This window comes from Salminus brasiliensis, chromosome 7 (genome assembly GCF_030463535.1).
Source record: "Salminus brasiliensis chromosome 7, fSalBra1.hap2, whole genome shotgun sequence".
NCBI classification, from domain to species: Eukaryota; Metazoa; Chordata; class Actinopteri; order Characiformes; family Bryconidae; genus Salminus; species Salminus brasiliensis.
In genome coordinates, this window is record NC_132884.1 from 7,211,916 (window position 1) to 7,229,723 (window position 17,808).

General features: G+C 40.0%; 1 protein-coding gene across 4 annotated transcripts in view; it reads right to left on the reverse strand.

Moving 5' to 3' along the window:
• gulp1b (GULP PTB domain containing engulfment adaptor 1b) overlaps positions 1-17,808 on the reverse strand; it is a 63,646-nt gene that overhangs the window by 23,604 nt on the left and 22,234 nt on the right. For 3 of the 4 annotated variants that reach the window (XM_072683626.1, XM_072683629.1, XM_072683628.1), the window contains exon 2: positions 2,584-2,652. The exons of the other annotated variant lie outside the window; for it this stretch is intronic. In XM_072683626.1, the coding sequence (XP_072539727.1) occupies positions 2,584-2,614 (31 nt within the window). In that variant the 5' untranslated portion in view covers positions 2,615-2,652. The remainder of the gene's footprint in view (positions 1-2,583; positions 2,653-17,808) is intronic. 4 annotated transcript variants of the gene reach the window in all.

The following is a 17,808-nucleotide window of genomic DNA, read 5'->3' on the forward strand; positions in this document are numbered from 1 at the left end:
TACTGATTAGTGATAACATTAAAACCACCTGGCTAATATAGTGGACTAGTAGACTCCACTAGTGGACCTCTGAAGGTGTCCCTGTGTGGTATCTGGCACCAAGATGTTAGCGGTTGATTCCTTAAATTTTGTAAGTTGAAGTGAGGCCTCCATGAGCATCAATGAGCCTGTTGCTGGCTCACTGGTTGTCCTTCTTTGGAGCACTTTTAGTTAGTCCTGATCACTGCATACCGGCAAGTGGAAGTTATCTGACCCAGTCAGCTCTTGTCAAAGTGGTTTAGATAATCCTATGCTCGCTCATTTTTCTAGCTTCCAACACATCACCTTCAAGAACTGACTGTTCACCCGCCTAATATGTAGATCCCACCCCTGACTAGTGGCACTGGAATCAGACAAGCAATGTTATTCACATTATCTGTCAGTGGTAATAATGTTACGGCTGATCCGTGTGTTCTTAAACTAAAGTTTGATTACTGATCCACGGCATCAAAAAACCTTGTATCTCAAAGCAGGTCAATAAAAGTAAATGACTTGCCATTCTCTGGAAACAGCAACTTTGTTAAGGTACTGTTATCTCTTTCTGAATAAGAGAGGCAATGGGAGAGAGGGTATATCCAGAAGAGAGAGAGAACGAGAGCGATAGAGTGTGGCCTTAACAAAGCTTTCCGCCAACCAGCAAATCCCAACAGGGTCCATGAAATATTCAAACCCACCTACAGGAGCGGCTGCAACTGAAGATAAACTCCACCAAATGTGGGCTGTGACCAAACAGGCAGGTCCGGAGGCCGTCCTGTCACTGCCATTAATAAAACATCAGCCTGCGAGACAGGCTCTTTCTGCAGGAAGCAGGTTCATAACCAACAAGAACTGGGGCAACTTAGATTCCAGACACCAACATGTCGTATTTATTGCGTTCCATTGGTCCAAGGGTGTGGAAAGAATCGGGAGAGAGTGCTGAAGATGTGGCTTTGAAAAGCTGAGACATGGGACTCAATAATCATGCGGTTAAATCTGCCTCACCGGAAATCTGTAGAAATTAACAGTTGTGGGAAATTTGTGGGAAAATGAGGGTCGTTTTCAATCGAAACAGATTAGAGTAAGTCTCACTTTTGTAGTTATTTATTTTAGATTTGTCTTTTTAAATACATTTAAACATGAAATATTTTATCTTCAATTAAACAATATTAAGAGGGGGAGGTAATGTAACTACACACATTAAAGTGAAGAAATGTCTTGTAAAATGTAAAATGCAATTTAAAAAAAAGAAAGACGTTAGGACAAAAAGTCCTAAAAGCCATAATAGCTGGTATTTCCCACCTTGGCTTTACATCATGTAGGAGAGAGTTTTTTCCACTCCTCCATGCAGAAATCTTTCAGTTGTGACAACAGGCTACTGCAGAAAGCAGCCCCAAACCATGACATTTCCACCTCCATGATTCACAGTTGATATGGGTTCTTGTGCTCAAATGCGAAACATGTCCTCAGTTACTGAGTCCAAATAATTCAACTTTGGATTCATTTGTCCAAAGCACATTGTTCCAGATGTCCTGGTCTTGGTCTAAGTGTTCTCTGGAAAACTTCAGGAACCTGTAGATCCTGTGATGACATTTTAGGATTGTTGAAGACCTCTTTATGCATTTTGTGATCCGCTGTTGGACTGAGCTGGGTAGGACAGCCTGACAGTTGTTGCACTTGATTAGGCAGACAATGGGACAGCTGATTTCTATGTGTTCTGAGATCTGCATCTACAACCTTCTTTCTGAAGGCCGCAGAGAGCTCTTTGGATTTCACCATGTTAATAACACTCACTTCAACAATCAGGTTTTAAATAAGACATGCTCCTCCACTTAATCACTTAATTTAGGAATTTGAAGTAGTAATAAATGTGTCCTAACTTTTTCCTCAAATGAATATTTTTATTAATAACATTTTAATAAAGACATTTCTTCAGTTGTATGTGTTTAGTTATATTACCTCCATCTCCCAGCATTGTGAAGATCAAATGTCCATATGTTTTAATGTATTAAAAAGACTACGGTTGCCCTGACTTTTTTACATGACTGTATTTTTTACTTCAGATCAGTAATATCACAAGAAAAGATATTGTCCCATACTAACCAGACACCTACTTGATACACTGTTCTGTGTATCTGTGTTCTGTGTTTCGCATTTCTTTGATGAACCAACTACAAGAATATCAAAATCATAATGCATATATGTAAAGTGTATAAAGTAGTGAATAATGTGAGGTGAACTGCGGGATAAAGTGTTTTTGTTTCAGCATCGTTTCCCACATTGTTTAGAAGGACATTCCTCACTGATCTCACTTTTAAAAACCTAATTTGTTTTCTCTGTCTTCAGAACATGTGGCTAGCTCAGCGTTTTCAACGCTCAAAGTTTCCTCCTCATTTTAATAGCAACTCTGCAATTCTGTCAGCGGAAATGCAAAATCAACAAGGTGGACAGGAGCACCGCCTGGACACAGGCAGGCCAGTAAAACTGAGGGATAAACAACAGGTTGAGGTGATCAATCAAACGATGGACTATTGGCATCTGACAGAGTGGTGCTGCCTGTTCTCGTACCCTTCCTCCTGTTGAAGGCTCTGTTCATCATGAAGGTGGAAGGGGCGCACTAATCTGAGGAGGATCCACCTGAGAAGCACAGAGAGAGAGAGAGAGAGAGAGAGAGAGAGAGAGAGAGAGAGAGAGAGAGAGAGAGAGAGAGATACAAAAAGAAAGACTGTTAAATACGAATAGCTAAGTTTGATCCACATTATTTTCTTATTGTCTTTTATTCAATACTCAACTTTATTTCTTAAGCCTTTGTTTAGGACATGTTCGGACTGGATGCCTGATGGCTAGGCCTAGATAAGTTAGCAAGCAGGCTAAACACCACAGCACAGACTGTGTTCCAGCTAACTCAGGCTAAAATCACACACGTGAAGCCTCATACCTGAGATCACAAAGTCGTAGGAGTGTTTCCACTGTTTCCACTGTTACTTTTAGCAGACTGGTTCATCCAGGTTTGCTTGCTTTCCTGTTCATTTGAGCTCAGCAAGAAACTAAACTATGGTGGGTTTGTTTATTATTATTGAGCTCCCACAGAGGCCTCACCCTGTGTCCATCTTAAACATACAATAATGAATGAGCTATTTTGTCAAATATTTGGTACTAGATAGCCACAGAACAGACATTTGATATCAGACACTTTTAAATTTTGAAATACTGTTCTCATTTCTAGATATCATCATCATTTTTAAATACTGTGGTATACATCATTACTGTTATACCGCCCAGCCCTTGCTCTATGTTCAAACAAATACATTATTTTATCATGGCTCTGGCTAGAACTATGCATTTGGACCAGTTTTATTAGCATAACTACGATGTAATGGGCCATGAACAAGCAATGATCAACAATGATTCAATGAATAATAACAGAATGTAATTTGCTTGTTTGCTTACTTTTGCCTCAACCAAGCTGGAGCTTTAATGCAGACTACAAGTATATCAATAAGTTATTACGCAGTGTTAAAAATCCAATAAAGACATTAGTGGGTCCAGTCACAACACACTACAAGCCCCAAAGCGATTGCCCCGTCTGCACCACCGGTAGTTAAGCCACTACTATGAACGAAATGTGAAAAAGCCTCCCTAATGCGATTTGGCCTTCATCAAGGCGAGTGTGTTGAGCATAAACAACAATGCAGATCTACATCAAAGCCTGGTTAAGAAATCAACAATTCCATGTAAAAGTGGGAGACAGTCAACCAAAGCCATGCCACATCACAAATCTCAATCTTCTGCCAACCGCTGCTATTATCTTACAACTGATGTCCTGCTAACACACCAAACACACAGCTCAGCCCTGGCTCCCTGCCACTCTTAACACAATGCTTCTTTGTTTTTAAGGCTGCTTTCAGCTTTTCAGTCAGGCCGTGTGCTGCACAGTCGGCAAAGCAGTAAACAATCTGCTTCGACTGTGCCTGCCTGGAGCTTTTTCCACCAATGAGACGCTTTTGAAACAAAGCTTCCGGAGAGTTCTGCCGGTGGCGCACCACGTTTGGGGATGGGCCCGTAAGTGGCAAAGTGAGTGACAGTGGCAGGCAACGAGCAGCGAGCAGCGTTTGCTAAAAACACAGCCAGCTGAGCCACGTGTCGCGGCGCAGCAGGGGGAAGACGGCTCTACTTCTTGTCACGGCTCAATAAAGTCTGAGCCGCCGGCTTGTGACTGAAGAGCAAGGCAAAAGGAAAGCACGCTCTCTGGGCCGCTGGTGCATGCCTCCAAACATTTCATCTTACAGCACCACTACAGTCTGCCAGCCAGAGAGGCAGCGGGGAGGCTAAGAAGCCGTGATTGAGGGGAAGGGGAGTGAAGTGACAGCTTCTGTTTAAGATAGAACCAGCTGTGAACTATTTTTTTATTATTTTATTATTGAGCAAGTTTTTTGCAGGCGGTTTTACTTCATTTTCAGGGCAGGGGCTTCAGGGAACTGACAATACTGCCAGAATATCATTATTAACACATTTTTACACAATATACACTTACAATTAGAACCCCCCCAATGTTCAGTAATCCACTGGCAGTGCTGCATGGCCCAGGCAAGATTTACCATTGGAATTAATGGGAAATTATGAAAATTAAAATGGAATTAATCAAAAGATAAAAGGGGCATTTTCTAAGGTGAGAAATGTATATATTTATAAACATATATTTAGTAAAATAATATAGGTCAGGTTTCTAGAAACGGACATTTGCTGTACATGTGATGGAGGAATCTTAGATCAGTATTTAAGCCCGGGCTTTAGGCTAGGCATGTCACGAGGTATTTGTATCCCATTCTGGAGATTTGCTGATCACACAAGCTGCTGACTCTCAGAAACTTGTCTTCTGATGGCGTAGTGAGTTTGAGTCTGTCAGACCTCTTCCTCTAACAGACCTTAACAGTTTTTTCCAGTGACCAAGAGTTTTTTGATGGTGTAGGAAACAGTACTCAACACCTTCTGGCTTGTTTTGTAATTTCTCTAAAGAACAGACTTTCCAGGATCCAGGAGTCCAATGTCCAGAATCCAGGAGTGCAATGTTGTCTAAATACTGTGGTAGAGAGTGCAGTACTACAGTCTGTTCCATCACTGCTTTCAGACGCACAAAGGGTTTGTAAATTGTAAATTTACTGCATTTACTGAATCCAATCCTATTTTACAATTTACAATTTTTCAGATTTCAGTTTTTTAATTTAGTTTTTTCTCAAATTCCCTGCTTTTCGTCGTACCATTTGCAGTCACTGGCCTTGAGGTGCTTAAATGAGGTGCTTAAAATGGACAAAACTGGTTTTCCAAAATGTTTAACCATCAGTGTATATTTTTACATTACCCACAATTTACACAGGTCTACTGGCAAATTATACAAAATCAGTAAAAACAATGTTAATAGTACATTTAATTCATACAGTTCCCATTTTCAGGATCTCAATGGTTGCAGCCATATAGTGCAGACTTTATAAGAGGCATCATGAACATGTGGGACATTTCAGACCCGGCGGTACAGCGTACAGGAACGGCTCAGCTTAATCTTAATAAGGTCAGCGAGTTAGGATTTATTACACTAGACTTAGCATAAGTCACCTACAGCTTATAATGGCATGTACATCCTAACTCGCTGTGGCGGTCCCCTGAAAGCAAAAGGGCAAGCAATGAGATGCCCTTTCAAAAGACTAGAGACTCAGAAGTCATAGAAAGACAGGCGTAGATACAGTCGTCAACATAACAACACAGATTCAAGCTAAAACCCAGTTCACTTCCAGGGAAAGGTAGCCATTCAAATAGCCATAAAGTGTGTTTGCGAAACTGCAGCGAAATCTATTCATATATCAAACTGGCAGATTATATACAAATGCAGGAAATTCAGCACCACCAGCACAAGGATCGGAAATATTACAGGAAGTCTCTATGAACTTCTGAGGACCTACAGGCCTGCCCTGTATTGCGTAATGTTCATTAGTCTAGCATCAGGCAAGCGCTGAACAAGAACAGTGTGAACAATGACGAGACAGCAAGGAAGAAGTCACTCTCTCTAAAAAGAGCACTGCTGTCTGAGTGAAATCTGCTCAAAACCACATGGATTAGCCAGAGGCCTACCGAGGGAGTGTTTTGTGGACAGATTTTAATTCAATCACTGCATTTTAATTTAGTGATGATCGTACTGGGAAATTCTACAGAAGAATTTTCAGGTTATCTGTCGGTTAACAACAGTAAGCCATGCTCTTGTTAACTCTTAGCCAACCAATTAGCAGACTGCCTAATGCCAGACCTGGGTCATAGGGGTATACACTCCCCCCCAGCATTGAGCTGTAAAGCAGTGGAACTGTGTTCTCTAGAATGATGGTTAGAGCTCCATCCAATATTTCTGGGGATGAGGTGGGGTGGTGATCATCCAACATCCTGACTTCACTAACAGTCTTGTCACTGAATGCAGCCAAATTCTAGTACAAAGCCTTCTTCACTAGGCAGCAGAGACAGTTACTCTAATTATTTTTTAATACCTTTTCTGAGCAGGTGTCCCAATATAAAGTCCATATAGAGTACTTTTAGCCCAATACATTTTAGGGGCTTTAAAAATGTTAGGAGATGATCACATTTCATGTCACATCTTTGCAAAAACACGAAAACTGTAAAGGGTTCATAAACGTTCTAGCAGCACTGCATCTGGTGAGTTGAAAACAGGCATGCAAAAGTCTAGAAGAACACAGTTGTTAACAGCATGAGGTAAACATCTGGAAGGACAGCATTCCTGCCTGAAACAAAGAGGCTCAACAGAGAACTGAGATCTAGGCACAAAAGGTTAGTAATTGCAAACAAGCATAGACTGGACTGCGGAGGCGACAAGTCCCATACCGTTATAAACATGATGACCCTGTGACTCGGAAGCTTGGCCACAAAACTCTGCTTCAACGCCCAGCAAACGATATGAATTATTAACATGCTGAAATCGACGTTCCTCTCAACACTGACAAGCCAAACTGTCACCCTCATTGTGACAGGCCTACCTAGATCTCATTAATATCTTACGAACAACCTGCTGCTACTCCCCCGTGTATGTTTACTTACTCTTTTGCCACTGTCTGATTTACATTTCAGAAAATCTGAAAAGTTTCATACAGTTTCTTCATGCAATATAATACTTACACAAGCATACGGCACATTTCATATTGGCTATGTACACCAACCAGCCGTAACATTAGCACATAACCACTGACAGGTGAAGTGAAAAACATTGATCATTATCTACAGTGGCAACTGTACAGGACAGTCAGTTCATGAAGATGATGTTGGGTGTTAAAGACAAATGGACACGCACAATAAACTGAGCCACTTTGACAAGAACCAAACTGTGACAGCTAGATGGCTGGGCTAGAACATCCCCAAAGCATCAGGCTTGTGGGGTATTCCGTGTATGCAGTGGTCAGTACCTACCAGAAACTGTCCAAGATTGATGTGATCCATGGAGGCACCACCTCACATCTCACAGGACCTGCAAGGCTCTGCTGCTAACATCTTGGTGCCAGATGCCACAAAATGCCGAGATTTGTTTTAGCAGTACGAAGTAGAGCCTACTCAACATTAGGCAGGTGGTCCTAATGTTATGGCTGATAGGTGTATGTTTTATTCATTTTCAGTGAATATCGCCTATGCGCACAGTTTATGATCTGTATAAGTCTGTAAGAATAGTGTATGCAATAGACCCGCTGGGATTTCACAGCCTTTTTTGTGATTGTTGGGGACTTAGATGCTTGATTTTGCAGTAAAGTTTCTCAAACTTTGCAGAAGTATTTTCTAAGTCGTATTTTTAATGTAGAAATGATGAGTGTGGTATTTCTTTAACTTATTTAAAATGTGGTTCAGTCAGTTCCTGTCAAAAGTAAGAAAAGGACAGCTTGCCATTATTGATGGACTTATGAATTCTGGAGTGTACCAGCAAATTCCACAGGAGAATATCAGGATATCTGTAGTTTAAGTAGCATTTTTAATGTAGAATTTTTGAAGACTGTGAGATATTTCTTTGACCTAATAAGTAATAATATAGTCTAATAATAATATAATAATGTAGTCTAGTACATTTCTGTCAAAAATGAATTTGCAATATAAGAAAAAAATAATGAATTAATAATATTTAAGAGTATGAAAGAAAAAGAGTATTGTTACTCTACTATTTATAATATTATGCTGTGAACTTTCTAGCATCTATGCTCCAAAAGACTGAGCAGGCCAATGTTGCAAAAGTTAGTTTCTTGTAAGACAGGCAAGCAAGTACATTCACAAAGATATGCATTTTCCAATCAGTATGGAACTGACAATATAATCAGTTGTGGACACTTTAGTTTGGATATAACTAAGATTGCGACTGTGACAGGGTCCAAAACAGTTCACTGCCGTATTAAATAGTAGTACTCAAGTATATGGTATAGCAGTATGTGGTTTGGGATGCAGTCTATAGATTCACCAAAGCACATGTTTAGTATAGGGATAATTATGTGATTATTAGCTCTGGAAAATACTATGAGGACCCAAGCATTTTGTATGCAGCAGGAGCATAGCGACCAAGACAAATGAAGCCAAATGTAGCACTCAGAATACAGTCTTCAAATAATGGGACAACAACAACAAGAGGACGCTGCCTTTCACAGGTGCTGGACAAATCAACATGAGCCTGAATGTAACCGCCATATTTGTTTACATTTATTTGTCTGATGATCAGAGTAGAATCAGAATCAAAATTGGTTGCTTCAGAAATGCTTCTGCCGCATAACTCTTTATGTTCTGGACGTTGTCAATGATAGCAGGTTTTCATTCCTGTCGTATCACTTCTCTCAGTGGTATCAGGGGTGACAGATCTAGTGTCCCTTGTGTTATTGCTTTTGGCAGATGCCTCTCAGTTATCTCTTCTCTTATAAAAGAGGTAGACTGATAGTGGCTTTCCCCATGGCCAAGAAAGCACATTTTAAAAGCACAGGCTGAGCCAGGTATCAACATTAATTAGATCTGGTTTACTTTGTGACTATTTTTAGGATTCAACCATTGTTAGATGTATCCCAAAGTCCACTCTTGCTGTTAGTGGTTTGTTTGAAGTCACACTTATGTATTGCAACATACAGTACTGTGCAAAGGTTTTAGGTAAATAGAAAATAATAGAAATGCTCCTTATCTGGGTGGTGGATGTGTATTTACTCATTAAATATACTATAAATACTAATAACATTAATACAAAAGCAGTGGTTTCACACCACTGTACTCATTAAAACACCCCAAAGCTCTCCTTGTGAAGTATTTATTATAGTTATATTCATATGAACACATTTGGTTTGGTAACTCAGTGCTTAATGATGGTATATCAGGTGAGCTGGTAATGGAATTCAGCACATCCACCCTGTGCTGGCTGGGGACTTCCAGGACAAATCTGGAACCAAACTTCGTTCTTCAGACTAGCTCACAAGATCTCAACTACTTTTTTCTGAATGAGATCATTCCTGGATTTATGTTCACCTGTATCTGTTCTAATGGGATTTGGAGTTTCTACAGTAGAAAACTTTCTTATTGCTGAAAACAATGCTTCTAAATATTGTACTTAAGTGTCTAAAACCTCTATATTTCGTGAAGTGTGGCCTTGCACACTGTACAGGTTTAAGGGATACGACACATTTGGACGCTTGCTGTAAAGCACAGAAACGTCACACAAGCACACAAAACTGCAAGTTTGTCTGGATTAAAATTCTTACTGTGTCAGAGACTTAGATTTAACCCTACTAAGCCACTTTGAATTCCCTTCCACTGTATTTAAAATGACTTCTCAGAGTTTTCATTGAAAGTGTTAATTCAGGGTTTTCAATTGACACAGATTTTGTGTTTGTAACACAAATATGGGAACTGTGGGCACATAGTTTTTATGTACTTGTGTAAATAAGAATGAAAAAGCTAAAAAGCTGTGAAGTCAGTGTTGATTTCCTCAATAAAACATTAATATTAGAATAAATATGAACAACATTCATACAAAAAGTAGTGATTTTACATCACTGCGTTATTATTTGTTGTTATCATTCAACACCTGGTTTGGCAAATTAGTGCCTAATGATGTTAAATCAAGGGGGCTAGATTGCTGCAGTAAAATATCTTTTATGTAACTTTACAGAAATTAATGTTACAGTTTTCTGTAATGATAATCCGAGAACATCCCAGAATTTCAATATTGCTGCATCCAAAAAAATTTAGAACCTAAAACCTGCTGATACAGGTTGTAAATCTATTATACGTCTGACTAAATCAGAGCACCAGTCCTTACGATTGTTTTTTTAATTGAAAGCAGTAGTATTCCTGAGAGGAGAGAGGACAAATCCCTACAAAGCCTAATATATTCATTCTAAAAACTAACAAAGTGTTCTGGTCAATTTTTGCAAAAGTTTTTCTGGCCATGTCACGTCTTCACGAACTCTCGCGACATGTACTGCCTCTGAAGAATCAGGTAAGCAGGAAAGATATTAAATTTTTTATAATTAGCTACTAAAACCAGGCCAGAGTAGCACTGCTGTGGGGTTTGTTTGTACCTACGTTACAGTGTAGTACAGTACAGTTGTATTAGTAGTTAGCTTGCTAACACTGATTTTTTATTTTTTTTTAACATAACGTAGCTAGTCACTATTCTCAGAAAAGATCGAGTGCTATTCTCGCTGTCCTTTTGTAAACACAACTCATCTCTTTAAGGAATTCCACTGAAATGCTATTCTCTAAATTGAACACACAGCTAAAATGCAGTTTAATTAATAATAATAAACATCTTTCTTGTTGTCTCATTGTTTACTCTTCACAGTCACCGGTGTTTGAGACTAAATATCATATCATAGATTTTGTCCTTTAGGTGCCTTTGAAAACTATTTCATAAAAAAAACAGTGAAAACTAGCAAAAACCACCAAAAACGTTTCAAGCTTAATCCTCTGCAGTATGTAAAGCAAACTGAACTGCATGAACAATCGACCCTCATCACTATTAAGAGCCTCACCGGAGCAGGCAAGAAGAATTAAAAAGCACTAAAGGGTGACATGTTTAGCCAGAGTGACAGGCCAACAAAAGAGATATCAGAAGTCTAAATTATTCAGAGGAAATCAATGTCTTCAGCGCTGGAGAATAACGGTTATTGACAAGACTCCAGCACCCTCACTCCATTTCAGTCCATTAAAATGTACTTTCACTTAAGTGTCTCGGCAAAAGGAATTACCAAGAGCCTTTCAACAGAGGCCAGAGATACTGTTATCAGCGAGAGCTGCCGGGCATGTGATGGTTTTATATATTTAAAGAGAGCTGGGACCTGCGAGGAAAAGTGTGGAATGGAATGTAATGGACATTTAATTACGTTTCGACTGCAGAAGACGTCTCGGCGGCCTGAAGAAGAAAAAAAGAATAAAAAATAAAAAATAAAAAATCAAAGAGCACTCTTGACAAAGTCATTTAAAGTTGAGGTGGAAAATGGGGGGAACTGAGGTGGAAGCGGCATGTGCAGAAACCAATCTTGTTTAAATCATCTTTCATTACAGGAAACAGATCAAATCGAACTCGGCGACAAGAATTTAAATGGCAATGGACGTTTTGTGTGGTGCTTTATGATCATTAATGTGTGGCCGAACACACGTACATACACACAGTTCTTAGCTTAGGTCACAGTGTCCTGACCAGTGATGAATGATGCAGTCAGAATAGAACATTTATACTGGCCTCTGCTTTTTCCGGCCTTTTTAACGCAATGTTTTGTCTGTGGATGACCATTCGACTCAATAAACTCTTGGAAAAGTTAACAGTAATGTCCATATTTGTAATTTAATGCTTTGCAGCAGCAGTCTGGTAAACTTCACGCTCGAATCATGACCAAATTCATGATAAAACACAACAACACAATCAGTTCAAGTCTGTCCTGGTGTCACATCAAACTGCATGGCCAATATAACATCCTACACTGCCTTTGACCACGGCTTTAACGTTCTGGAGCACATGACAAACAACGACTCCAAAAAACAGAAGAACACAGCCCTGTGCCACACAAAACAACCATGAGTTATGCATGCAATGTTGATGGATAGCTTATTAAAAAACTGACAGAGGCAGGTTCCTGTTGGACCAGGGCAGAAATAAGTCAAACAAAAGGCCACCGGAGGAGGCAGGGTCGTTCATAACTTATTATACCCACCGCTTGCACAGTCCTGCAGACAGCTGCACACAATCAATGCACAACCTCACATGCTCCGCTGCCGGTGAACACCGGGGCTTAATTTCATTCACCAAATCTGCCAGGCGGGACCCTCCTGACACTGAAGAGCTCGGCATTCTGAGCGGTTTTACAAAAGCCTACTGGATTCCCATTCCTTCTCCTAGATGCAGAAGCCGTGTTGTACCACATAGTTCCAGATACGGGGTTTCAGATTCAAGCCCCAGCTGAGCCAGGTACTGTCCAGTACTGTGTAAAAGCCTTAGGCAGCCATAACAATGGATTGTAACACAGTTTATCTCAGCAGTAAGTTTGTATGTGCATGTAAAAACAGTATGTAAGATTGCAATGTATAGAAAATGAGCAAAAACACCCATTGAAAAAAATGGACATGAACATGTTCAACCCTAATGCCCCCTATGATCAACATGTACAGAAAACAAAAATCTTCTTATTTTAACTGCATTGTAATAAACAGTATTATATAAATATGTCAATAAATTTACATATTTAAATGACATATTAGACACCCACAATTCTTGCCAACAGAAAAGTTAGAAATCCAATTTTTAACCTCTAAAGTTCGGAACTTCGGAAACACCGGTGGTTCCTGGCTTTTCCCCCCAATGTTATAACTTAGCAACAACTCAGCCAGTTTGCTCTGCTTTGCATGTAGTTTCCAATTAGAAATCCATACGGTGTAATATAGTCACAGAGAATAACTGGTTAAAGTGGAAACCAATGGAATACACAGATAATATTAGCTATTATTAGACACTTTTCTCCAGGCCCTTGGATCTCCCTGGTGGGGAATCCAAGGGCCTTCAATGTCTTATAATTACCGGGAATTTTAAAATGCATGTGTGTACTTTAGTTACTTTTTGTTACATTTTTAAGATTACAGTTCAATTTTAATTGGCAACAAAAGGATTAAATGGCAAATGGAAAAGAGTCCAATCAGATTTTTCTTGCACAGTGGTATCTAGGTAGACACAGCTAAACAAGCTCTCACCTTTGGCTAGAACTTAGTTACTTACTTACTTGGGTAGAACTGAAGGTGTAGGACAACAGATTAGCCACCAACACAATTAGGAACTGGCTGAGGAATCTAACAATCCAATGATTTCCAGTGAGTGGTTCCAGTTTTGTCTAAAAAAAAAGTCTTCTGGAAGTCCTGTGTACATCACTTATTGTAAACATGAGTTTTAATGTAACCTGGATTTGGTGAAAGAAACACGGACATATTTAACATTAAATGTCTTACACAAGCTTTGAATGTTCGGATTTGATATATAGCGGCCACAGAAATGTCCAAAACACATTGTAAATATGCAAAATACATTAGCTTAGTGCTAACATACTACTGGCATTCCATAAATGGGCTAGCATAAGTCAGCATTATCATACAGGTAGGTTTTTTACAAAGATCTGAGGCATTAACCAAAGGCTGACATGTATAACACTAATGTTTTGATGCTAGTGCTAAACCTGTTGTTTTCTCTATGATCACAACTGTTGGATTAGGTGTGAACTAGACTTTTTAATGCATTTTCAATGACCGCAAGTTGACCTCCAACCGACCCCCAATGAATCTGAATACTGATAAAATTTCCTTCAAACAGCTGCTGCTCCACTTCTCACTGATTAAAACACTCAGGCCTGGAATTGGCAGCCATCTGAAGGACTGCAGGAGAGCACTGTAACTAGCTAGCCAGTCACTAGCCGTCCGTGTGTGTGTTAGATCAGTACGTGCACATGCATGAGTAATGTTATACAAATGAGAAACATCTGTGTAATAACAAATTGCTGATGAGATGCGCAAACACTCAGTGCACTTCCATTCAGAAAAGGCCAATTCAATTCTAACAGGCATTTGAAAATGCATTTCTGGATTTTCTGGAAACAGACCATACACATAGCAGCGGAAGGTGGATATATGTGAGCTACTGCTGTCAATTCTTTTAAATATTATATAAATATATTTTCAAGATTTTTTTGTATATTGGGTCATGTTAACTATTAATACATAATAATCTAATACGCGGGATTGTCTCGCTTGATGTGTGGAAAATGGATCGCAAAGCAGATGTGCAAATGATTGGCAAAAGGAGTGATTGCATTTGGGGTGTGCCAAAGGCCATAGTGTGAAGGAGGTAGCTGAATTTGCAGATGTATCGAAGCATGTGGTCATACTGGTCTACCAGCAGTGGCAGAAATCCCAGTCTACAGCCAATTCTTGTCAGAATTGTGGGACGAAACTGACCGACAGGGACTGCCGGTGGGTTTTACAGCTTGTGAATGAAAATGCAGTTCCCTGCGGAGGGTTCTTTCAGAAATAGGTGGTGAAGGACATGTGTTGACTTCTAAAAGCAATTCTTGCCTGGAAGCAAAGCCATTTTCATTCACAAGCTGTGAAACCCACTGGCAGTCTCTGTCCATCAGTTTCGTCCTTTGTGTGCAGGAGTGCATTTGCAAGTTACTACCACCTTAAAAATGCATATATATATATATATACACAAACATATAGATATATATATAGATAGATAGATAGATAGATAGATAACTGGTAGCACATCATTCCATCACATTCCTGTTTTTTCTGTTTTTTTCTTAAAAGAATATAAATTATTCTCTGCTGCAGATCTAGGGAACAGGGGTACGATGATGATGTGCTTCATGATGCACATAATCTCATTATATGGACAGTTAGGAAAACCAATTAGGACACAACCAAGCATACAGAATAACTGAGTGTTGAATATGCAGATGGTTTAATCCAGCAGATGCACAGGCTGCAGTTCCGATATCTTGCTGTCCTGCAAAGACGTAGTGGAGAAAATGCTTGGCAAAATGTCATTTGGAATGACCGCAACAATATATTTGGGGCAAGCGTTCAGTGGAGTGACAATGTACAGCTTTACAGTGTTTCCAATGTTTTTACATTGTAGACAAATCCAAAATATTGGAGAGAAAAGCAATGCAGGAATTATGAATGATGTTCCGTTCTGTTACCTTCTGTGAATGGATCCCTCAATGCTTTAGGCTGTCGGTTTATGCCATCTCTACAACAATGTCGTAAACAGAGCGCAAAAAATAAGATCCGTTTACATTAGCTCATCATGAATTGCTGTTGCTAATATTGGTCTTTCAATGATTTCTGTAACCTCTTTAAAAGCCTTTGGTCCATTCTCACTGACAAGATCTATCTCCATTGTAGGAGTCTAAACAGAATTGACACATCTGGTGATTGCTGTACAGTTATGTCTGCACTGGAAATAAACAGCAGTGATCAGTGGAGTCGTGTTCTTCACAGACTTGGCTTGTATTCAAGCCAAGGCACTTAATTGTAGTACTGTATAGCAGCTAGACACTAATGAATTGGTCATAGAGACCTAATGAAGTAAGCACTCTTTGCTGTATGAAACAGACTAAAGCATAAAGCCCTTTTCAAGTCCAGTGTATCACCCAGCGTGGCTGCGAGTGGCGTGCCAGGTTTTGTGTTGGTCTCGTGGGCAGCGGCGGGTGCTCCTTTTCTTTCCTCCCCAGACAAGACAAAGTGCTCAGGAATAATGAAGCAGGTTCATAAATCTTGAGCGGTGGCGGCGAGCACCCGTTTAGAGCTTAAATCCGTTTTAATAATTTCCCTCTAATCTTCGCGGCTGTTTCTGCATGATAAGGATGTTCCCCTCGTGGAATGCCGCGGCTGCCCAAGTCACTTAAAACGTGCCCATATTTTACTGTCATCCATTGATTTCTGAGAGCGTTTATGTATGTGTGTTTTCTTCCACATCGTCTACAAGAGGCAGGAACCCTCTCCAGCAGCTCAAGGGCAATCCAAACAAATGCGTGTCATTTGGCTTCTCACCTCTATAAGATATGAATGAAAAGATTGGATGGAAGGTGGTGGAGTGGGGGTGGGGGGGGGTAATGTAACAACAAACTTTACTCATAAGCTGCATTTAGCAGGTTACATCAAGGGCAGTTGAGCTTACTGTCACAATTACCATCAGTTTTATAGGCCCCAAAATAGAACCCTATGGGACTCCACAAGACATGCATGGTAAGGCCACCAAATGTTTACCAAATAACTCACAGTCATTTCTGCATTAGGAATAGTAGCTGAATAATAGACCTAGGGCTCAAGGGGTACAGCCATGGCAACTTTAGAGCCATGGGCTTTAATGAGGCCTTCAGAGAGAGACAAACTTACCACTGTAACAGGCTGTAGTGTTGAGTGCAATTGTATCTTTGCGATCTAGGCTGTTGGAGAAGCTAATAAAAAGCATCAGTGGTCTGATCAGTCTCGAGAGTTTTGGTGAATAAGGAATCAGTGAGGTGTGGTAGCGCCTGTTAAACAGATGGGGACTTAACAGAACGCACTGGAGCTCATCTCAACATCCGTCTAAAGTGGATTCATTTAGAAACGCCACAGTCTTTCTTATTCTGGCGTTATTCGAGATCTCCTTCTGCTTTCTGCTTCTTTTTTTTTTTGTCAAACCAAAGCAGAGCAGTACCAGAGCACTGCACCTATGCTGCTGTTTGATGAGCTGAGTAAATAACTGAAATGTGCTCTGAGATGTTGTTTCTACAAGGAAGATGTTGTTTCAAGCACGGAGCTTGAAAATAGTGCAGCTCCATCAATTCGCATTACATCTCATCATATTCTGGGTCATCTTTGATGTTTCCATGCCCCAAACTAAACAAGAAAATACGCTGCTGTTGCCTTGAACTGGCAACACAGCGCCTGAGCTGGAGCCCAGGAGCAGCAGCTGCAAAAATGTACAGTGAAGTCACGTAAGATTCATTACCCAATTGCCCCTAAAAACAAGAGTCTTTTAGCTAAATGTGTTTTTTTTTATATCTTTACCCGGCCACGGTTTGCGGTCAGATAACCAGATGAGTTCTGTGCCCCCTAGTTTACCTCCATATCTGATGTGTTTAGACAAAAATACCATGTCCATTTTCCTCTGTGCTGCTCAAGAACCTTAAGACGAGTAATGTAGTGAATAAAATGGCTTGTGAATGAGATCCTTTTAGAGATATTAAAGCATTAGGCATAAGGCCATTCCGTAATTTAGCACTCAGAGGCCAAAGGGGTTTGTGTACTCGCCCACTGCATGGGCAAAATCACCAACATCTCTAAAGCCCAGGGCACGAATTTATAATTCAACAAGGTAAATAATGAAAAGATACTAAAATGAGGTCATCTGCCAGAAATACTCATAGCACAATGCTACCAAGCATCAACACCCATCATTTCCCTGTAGGATCATGTAAGCTGTTCTTTGATGTGTAAATAGTAAGCACGTGACTTGACTGGCTTGATGTGACTGGTTGGGTTGAAAACTGCCCAAATGTGGTTTGAAAAGCCTATTTACAGCCCTGTTATTTTGCCTCAGAATGAAATGTGACCCTTTCTATGGCAGGCTTGTGAATAATAGCTCTGCTTTTATTTGCTGCTTTTCAGCAATGCAATAGCTCACAGGACTGATATAGCATAGCATAGCTTTGTTAGAACAACATTATAATATTTTTTTGTAATTATTTGCGAGTCTTACAAGAT